This window comes from Penaeus monodon, chromosome 26, assembly GCF_015228065.2.
Source record: "Penaeus monodon isolate SGIC_2016 chromosome 26, NSTDA_Pmon_1, whole genome shotgun sequence".
NCBI lineage: Eukaryota > Metazoa > Arthropoda > Malacostraca > Decapoda > Penaeidae > Penaeus > Penaeus monodon.
Genome location: NC_051411.1, coordinates 529640 through 538079, shown reverse-complemented (window position 1 = coordinate 538079; position 8440 = coordinate 529640). Strand labels below are relative to the sequence as shown.

At 42.2% G+C, this 8440-nt stretch overlaps 1 protein-coding gene across 1 annotated transcript; it reads left to right on the top strand.

Moving 5' to 3' along the window:
* The first annotated feature begins 277 nt into the window (after positions 1-277).
* On the top strand, positions 278-3366 carry LOC119589716 (translation initiation factor IF-2-like). Its single transcript, XM_037938300.1, is given in 4 exon segments — positions 278-333; positions 1928-2016; positions 2174-2959; positions 2961-3366. Coding segments are annotated over 4 exon segments (1020 nt in total). The 5' UTR covers positions 278-324; the 3' UTR covers positions 3097-3366.
* Positions 3367-8440: the final 5074 nt, after the last annotated feature.

Genomic DNA, 8440 nt, shown 5'->3' with positions numbered 1-8440 from the left:
CCGGTACAGTCGGAACGAACAAGAAAAAAACTGTGGTAAAAACAAGCTGCTCCTTACGTGCATATATCAACATTTTGTGGCGGGAACAATAAACAATTGACCTTTGAACGCCTCCGCACTGATGCTTTGCTGCCCAGGTAACCTTTCGGGGGACAGACGTAGCGGTGCTGAGAAGCGCTGACTCAAAAAAGAAGGAATACCCTCAAAGCAATGAAGCAAGGATAGTTTGGTGTATATAAGGGGCGGCGACGGCGTCCGTGTAGCAGTCAGCGGTGAAGCGGCGCCACGCAAAGTCACGCAAGGTTTTCCTCTCTCATCTTCAGTATGAAATTCGTAAGTACCTTCCTCGATATCTGAACCAGCAGAGCTGTTTCATTTCCAGTAGAAAGATCTGTCGGATGATTCTTCGTAAGCATAATGATATAAGCAAATTCATAAAATATAGGGTCGAACTATAAACGTTTCGGTAAAGGGCTGGCGATCGCCTAACGAGGCTTCGATGGGCTAACGTTAACAAAAATAAGCCGAGTTTACCACGAAACACTTTCGGTACGACATCCTTAATAAAGGAGACAGCGATATTTTCATTGTTTATTGCTCATAAGTTGCTGTGACACATCAGAATTGTCAGCAATGGCTAACTGGAAGCTGTTAGTGGGCATCCATCGAAGTGTTGTCAAAAGCTGTACGTAGGTGGTCCAGGTGATCCTTAAAACAAACTCCATATTCCAGAATTTGACAAGCAAAACCATTCATCGTCCCCTTATTATAGTAAACTACCTCAGAAGAAAAGAAAAAATATATACATATATGTATATACATATATGTATGTATAACCTGTATGTATACATACATACTGGTTATGTATGTATACAGAAACATGTATAAATCACACACACACACACACAAACAAACAAACAAACAAACAACAAACAAACAAACACACACACATATATGCATGTACATATATGTATATATATCAATTCTGTCAATGATGCATGTTCTTGGTATGTTATGTTGGCCTGAAGCAAGAAGATCAAGATCTTCCAGACAGGCCATTTGATCTACTGCTGCTGCTATTTCTGAAACAAAGTAGATACCTTTAAATCTTTAAATCTTTTGTAATTTCATAATTTCACAAGGCTAATTTAAATAATTCCAGAACTACCAGAATCTGACTTTAGTTATAGATAAGCTAGAATACCTAGAAAGATCATGGAATGTATTGTAAATATGCTAATTGGGACGATAAATTACGTTATAATCAAGTAAATAACAATTTTGTGAATTCTAATGACCTCGGCAAAACTCTACAACAGGAGAACGTCGTCTAGCGACCGCCATAGCCTCCACTTATGGCGAGTAAATTTTAATTGCATATATTCTAACATGACGGAGGTTTCTGATGTCCCTAGTAATTTATCCTAAAATCAAGAACTAGTCCAAGCACTATGATGCCCAATATACATTACGAAGATTTTGGCCTTTGCCGGAGCAAGAGGCCTGGAGTCGCAAATGCCAAGCTTCGTTCGGTTGCACATGTCATTCTTCACTAAGGAGCTAAGTTACTTATTCTAAATAGGATAGGCACGCTTTATTACTTTTAAAAATTATTCTTGATATGGCAACTATAGCTGTCATTATTGATCTTACCTGCTATATGTGATTATTTTGGTGATGGGTGCCATTGTTCTCGACACTTTCCACGGTCGCCTGACATCCGCGAAACTGAAAGCGGAATTTTGTGGCACAGAAACTGAATGAAATTTGGAGTTGACAACTGCAGGTAAAGGGAAAGAAGGTCTTAGGGTACCAACTAGGGAATCGTCCGGCAGAGTCGGGTATTGCCTGCCTCTTGTTTTTTTACAGTACAGCCCACTGAGCTCTATGCGGTAAGGTAGAAACTGATATGGTTTCTTACTTTTAGCTGGTGCTGATGGCGCTGGTGGGCGTGGCATCTTGCCGCACCTCCCTAATCGGGGCGGACCGGGCCAGGGACGTCGACCTCAAGTACACGTAAGTTTTATGCCTTTCTCCTTCTCTATCTATCTGTCTTCACACTGATTAATACATTTCCCTTTTCCTCACCCTTTACCCATTCTCTCGCTCGGAAGATTAACAGGTTTCCAAAATGAGTTTGCAGCCTTTACTATGACGGCGGTATCTTTTTCAGTTACGTTAACGACGAAGGAAAGGAAGTACGCGTCAAGGTCGAGGCTGGCCGCCTGGGCCTGTCCCTCCAAAGGCAACCTGACTCGGAGCTGGACGTCGAGAAGGAGGTCATTTCCGACGACGAGGAAGCCTCTGGTGACGCCGCGAACACTCGCCGGGTGACCACCGCTCCTGCAGCGAAAGCCACGGTGCGACCACGCTTGGGTCCGGCTGCCACGTCTGTTGCCCGACCCCGCCTTGCTCAGGCCGAGACCGCCACTCGAACTCGCCTCGTCCAAGCTGCTCCTCGGAGACAAGTGGAAACTCGTTTCGTTCAAGTGGGAGCCGTTCCTGCTCCTCAGCCTGAGGTGAAGACGCGCTTCGTTCAGGCTCCTGCTCCACAGCCTCAAGTAGAAACGCGTTTCGTCGAAGTAGAGGCCGTTCCTCCTCCTCGCCGCGAGGTGGAAACGCGTTTCGTCGAAGTAGAGGCCGTTCCTCCTCCTCGCCGCGAGGTGGAAACGCGTTTCGTCCAAGTCCCCGTTTCCCAGCCCGAAGTGGAAACCCGTTTTGTCCAAGTAGAAGCTGCCCCTGCACCTTACGAAGCGGAAACGCGTTTCGTCCATGCAGGAGCCATTCCTGCTCCTCGTCGCGAAGTAGAAACGCGTTTCGTGCAAGTGGAGGCCGCTCAAGCTCCTCCCCGTTTCGTCCAGCTACAAGCTGTTGCTGCTCCTCGTCGTGAGCTGGAAACTCGTTTCATTCAGGTTGGGACTGCACCTCAACCCGCCGTGGAAACTGGCTTTGTCCACGCCGGCCGCCCCGCTGACTCGCCTGCTGGAGCGAGACTTCTCGTTCCCCGCCGGCTACTCCGCCGGAAACCGCGTTCGGCGCCCCGCCCTCCGAGGCTACTTCTCCGACTCGTACGCCGACAACAGCGCCGAGAAGTGAGCGCAGAGTATCCCCTTCAGAAAGCCTTTGTCTCTTCCCACTGATGTATAAGCTATATCGGCCTTATTTGCATGTGCCTCATGGGATTGTAAAGGAACCGAGATAAAGGGCTAACTATTTTCTAGACTCACTTTCGTCTTTAATTCCTAATATAACTATATCTTAGAATATAACCAGCTGTTTCTCTTGTTACTGTCAGCTGCATTTCATCAAACTTCATGCGAGGAAATTGGGTACAGGTAGTTGCACAGAGTATATTCTCATCTCTTAGTGGGTACACACGCACAAAAAAAAAAAAAAAAAAAAAAAAAAAAAAAAAAAAAAATCTTGAAAAATCGTTATATAACAAACCACGGTCTGAGACATATTTTTGATGTAATGAAGTGGAATAACTCTGAAAAAGAGTACACAAGATAGAAGGATTGGCGACTCATAATACACAAGCCAACTTGGCACGCAAAAACACACAAAAGCAAATACATCATAAGCCACGCTTGCCCGAAGAGTCGACTCTGAACATAGATTATGGGAACGGATTGTCATGGACGTCATTCCACTGCTGGGAGGATTAAGGAAGGGATCCGCACCACGATCGCATTTACTAACATACGAAAAGTCACAGTAAGAGCATAATTAGGAACAATCAAAGACAAAAGGGCAAAGTGACTCCTCCCCCGCGGTATCGAGATCGTGTACGTCCTCAACTCCCCGTGTCGAAATTTCGACACGGGGAGTAAGAGGATTTGGCAGGTAACATGGAGGATGATATTAGACAAAAATAAAATCATATTTGTCACAGAATAATGCTATATAACATTAGTCCATAACTATATGAATCTATTTTTGTTGTGGAGATTTGAGCAGCTTGCCAATATAGTGGTGATTTAAGCTCTGCAGTTACAAGCAACTAATAGTGCAACTTAGAAATTAGTTATTGTAGAATCAGGGCAATTTAGTAATGTTAGAATATAAGAGGAAAGTATATGTTGACAACAGGACCGTCTGACGGGTTCTGTGCACTGATTCTACAATATCTAAATTCTGAGGTGCACAAACAAACAAAAAAAAAAAACTTTAACCTTCCTTTACGCCCAACCCTCCCTGACTGTGAGGTGGGGAGGAGCCCCAAACGGGCGAATGAACTCCCATAAATGCTCAAACTACAATAAAGATCGTATGAAACATAAATCTTCCTCTCCTCGGGAGATCCGCCCCCGGACCCCTTCCTGATCGCCATATTTCCCAGAACACACCTCCCGATCATCATTACTGTTCATTTAAAGGTGTAAATTGAGTTTACCTTTTCGGTGAAGTGAGTTTGGCTGACAAAGTTCTGTAGCTGGAACACGTTTAATGTATTCCACTGAATTTGGTGTTATCCCCAAGATCGTAACAATTTCAGGAAGAGATCGTGTTCACCGGGATAATGGGGAAAATATAGGAAACACATTAGGCACTGTACTTCACTGTACTTGACTTTTGGAACGAGCAATGGGTACTGCGAGACAGAATTGTCAAATCTGCCGATAGATGGCTGTGCATTCGCAAGTATGGATGGAGCAAGTGTGTCCAATTAAAAATAGTGCGTATACAATAAAATAGGACATATCACACATAAGGAATGGACATTTAACAAATAAGTATTTCGGTATAATTTTATATGTCAAAATACAGAAATACATTAACCCAATCGCCACGTTTGGCAAGAATAGATGCCATGCCCACTGTAACACAGGTTTATTTATTGTATTCACACATAGATGGCTCTACAAGTGCTTAGTCATCAAGGGGTCACTTATTAGTCCTACCTTTCTCACCTGTTTACCCTTTTCCTTGACTTTTGGAAAGGATCTTTTGCATTATTTCATTGTCTTAAATGTTAACAAGATTTTAATAATACTTCAATAATCATAACATCAATAACAATAATAACAGTATTGATATCAATTGTATTAAAAGGAAAAACGCATTTTCCCGCCAATTCAAGGAATGGGGAAATCAAGATCAGTCAGTATGGCCTACTGATAGACTCCTTGGAGGCTGAGCACATGTGGAGCCATCTGTATGTAACAAAATTCACAAAAACCTACAAGGGACAGAACATAAATCCGGGGTGATTGGGTTAATAATTTATTGCATTAGTAAGAGATTGGCTGCGATTGGCCATGAGCTATGTAATGAGCACAAGGGATGTGAAATTAAAATGGCCCAAAAATTCGTCTATAAACCACCCTTTGTACACCTCATTTACTTTATGCAACGGATATTTTTTCATCGACTATGTTCATTACTTTTAGAAGAAATATGCTATTCTAAAAACAAATCACTCTCAAAGGTACAAATTGAAGCACTTTTTCACCAAAACGTGCGTCGTCTGCTAAACGCTAGTTGAAATACGGTTCTCAGCACCATCTCTTGGAGTTTGTTCTGATGACGTCATGCGCTGTGGTCGTATTCTTTATTTTGTATAGTGTAGCACAGCAAGTCATCTGGTATGAGTTGAAGCGATTTCGAAAACAATATACGTTCGTTTTTTGATGGAAATCTAGAATGAACAATAGTGAGGATGGCTGGCAGGTCTGGCAAGGCGGTGTTGTTCTCGGGTATCAAATTTAATTAGTCTTTAGCTGTGTAAGTTACTGTAGTACTTAATTATTTGCTCTGGAAAATGATACTTTATTTTCTTATTTTTTGTACGAAGTTTCATATATATATATATATATATATATATATATATATATATATATATATATATATATATATATATATATATATGTGTGTGTGTGTGTGTGTGTGTGTGTGTGTGTGTTTGTATATCTTATTGCACTAAATATTAGGAAAAGACGAATCACTGTAAAATATAATAGTTTACCATATAAAGTATTAGTTTTCTTTGTTGCACCCGCAATACATTCACCTAGGTTTAAGGACACTCTATTATATTTCACTGGCGCTGTATTACACCAAGGTTGTATAATTAATATTTTAATGAAGAAAACAAATGGTAAATTTGGAAATGACGTCTAACACCTATTTTCCGATGAAAAAATATATTTTCCATAAGTTTTCGTCATGTTTAGAACGAATCTAGCACTAATTTCCTTCCCAAATGAAGCACAGCTACGATATAGGTTCTGATAGATAAGGAATACATGTTACATATCAGGAAATCTGGGGTCTACAAAATCTTCACCTCATATGTTCCGGCAGGATAGAGCCTAGGCAAGCAACAAATACTGATGCGTCTTCGGGTTTAAGGGGGCTGAGTCCCCTTAAAGCCCCTTTTGGGCCTGATCCACAAAATCTTCCTCATATATTCCGGCAGGAGAGAGCCCATACTCAGTAACAGTTTTTACCCACACCTTACCTCAAGCATTATCTCGGGGTCTTCCAGGTCGTTGTTGCTGGCGAGTCTCCAGGCAGGCCCACGGCCCATCTCTAGTTCCTCGCGACAGGTCCCGTCGAGTTGCCCAAGCCATGATCTACTGGGTCGTCCAACAGGCCTCCTCCACCCAGGGTTGTCTCGCAGAGAGAAAACCTGATGGGCACAGGGAAACGAGCTAGGCGCCCATATAGCCTGAGTTGGCGATCCCGGATTATGCAAGTTACAGGTCCCATGCCAGTCTCACGGTTGGACACGTGGTCCTGCCAACTATACCCCATGATCCGGCGAAGGGACTTGTTACAAAAGGCATCAAGACGAAACTCCAGTGTATTGTGCCCACCCCTTTTCTCTACTGTCAAAGCCACTATTTCCCTTTCTACTGGGAAAACCACTCGGGCTTTATCTAGAGGGGCACTATCAATTAACGTCAAATGTGGGGTCTCCTGTAGTATTCCCTAAGTCATACCCTTGATGAACCCACACTATAAAAATACAATAATCATAAGAGGGTTACTGATGATCTAATTTCAGTCAGAGGTAACTGAGAGAAGGGTAATATCAAACAATTGATAATCTTACATTTCTTGATATATTGAATTATAAATCATTAAACTTGTACAACTAAAAACCTTAATTGACACAGATGTTCACTTCTCCACTAAGGTGTGTAGTATAAGCTGTCCTCTTATATCTTCCTTCTTGAATCCTTTGTCTGTACAGACTTTTCTCAAATTTCTTCATATCTTCACTGTATCAGTTCAGAGGACTCCTAAGGATGACAATCTTGATGTGATATGATAAGTCCCGATAGCAGGGGAGGGCATGAAGTAGATCAGGGAAATTGTGGGGTAAAACAGGCTGAAATAAGAAAAGAGAACAGAAATGTGTAAAACAAGCACAAAAAAACGCTTAAAATCGGACAACGAAACTCTGCGGACGTCGCCGCCATCTTTCAAAATCTACTCGCATAGGTGACCAGGAGCTTGACATATGCCACAAGTATAAATATCTCGGGGTGAATGTAAATGATGCAGACCTGGTCCTCTCTCTAAAGAAGAGACCCTGGGAGAGATTGAAACCTTTGAAAGTTCTTGTCGGAAGAGAACATGGCATCAATGTTAAGCTCGCTAGACTGTTTTACTTGGCTTTTATAAGGTCAGTTGTAGACTACCATGCACTGCACTTGTTGCAGTGTAAGGAATCAGAAATAGGTAGTTTGGAGGTAGTGCAAAATGAAGCTATGAGGATTATCCTCGGCGCCCCGAGAACAGCAAGGATAGTAAACATGAGATCAGAATTAAACTTACCATCCATTTCTGATAGAATAATATTTATTTCCACCATATTTGGGGTCAAAGCTCTGGGGGAAACCCCTCGTTATCTCTCAGATTCCAAAAACAACTGCAACATAAAATCACCATGAACATTATAAAACTCAATGTTCCAATTAGTAAAATACCAAAAGGTCGCTCCATTCCACCATGGAAAAATTCAACACTGATCGTGCACCTTACATGTCTACCACAAAAAAACAGGGTGCATAACTGTGTGTTTTAAAAAATTGCGCTAGCAACGGTAACGGAACACACAGAATCTATGGGTGATGATGCATATGAGTGTTACGCCGACGGATCCGTACAGTCTGGATACAAAGCTGGTTGTGCTTGCGCTGTATACAAAAATGGCTTACTACAACATCAAGTTAATATGAGAATACAAAACTGGGCCAGCACTACACAAACGGAGCTGGCAGGTATACTCCTCGCAACGGAATTCTTAATGTCTAGGGGCTCTGGAGTAGTTTTCTGTGACTCTCAAAGTGCTCTTTGGACGCTAAATTCTTTCAAAGCAGGTGGCGATGAAGAAATTGTGAGTTGCATTAAGCGTAACGTAACCTATGCAACAGAGCGTAATTTCAACATTCAGTTTGTATGGATACCATCTCATGTTGGCATACGC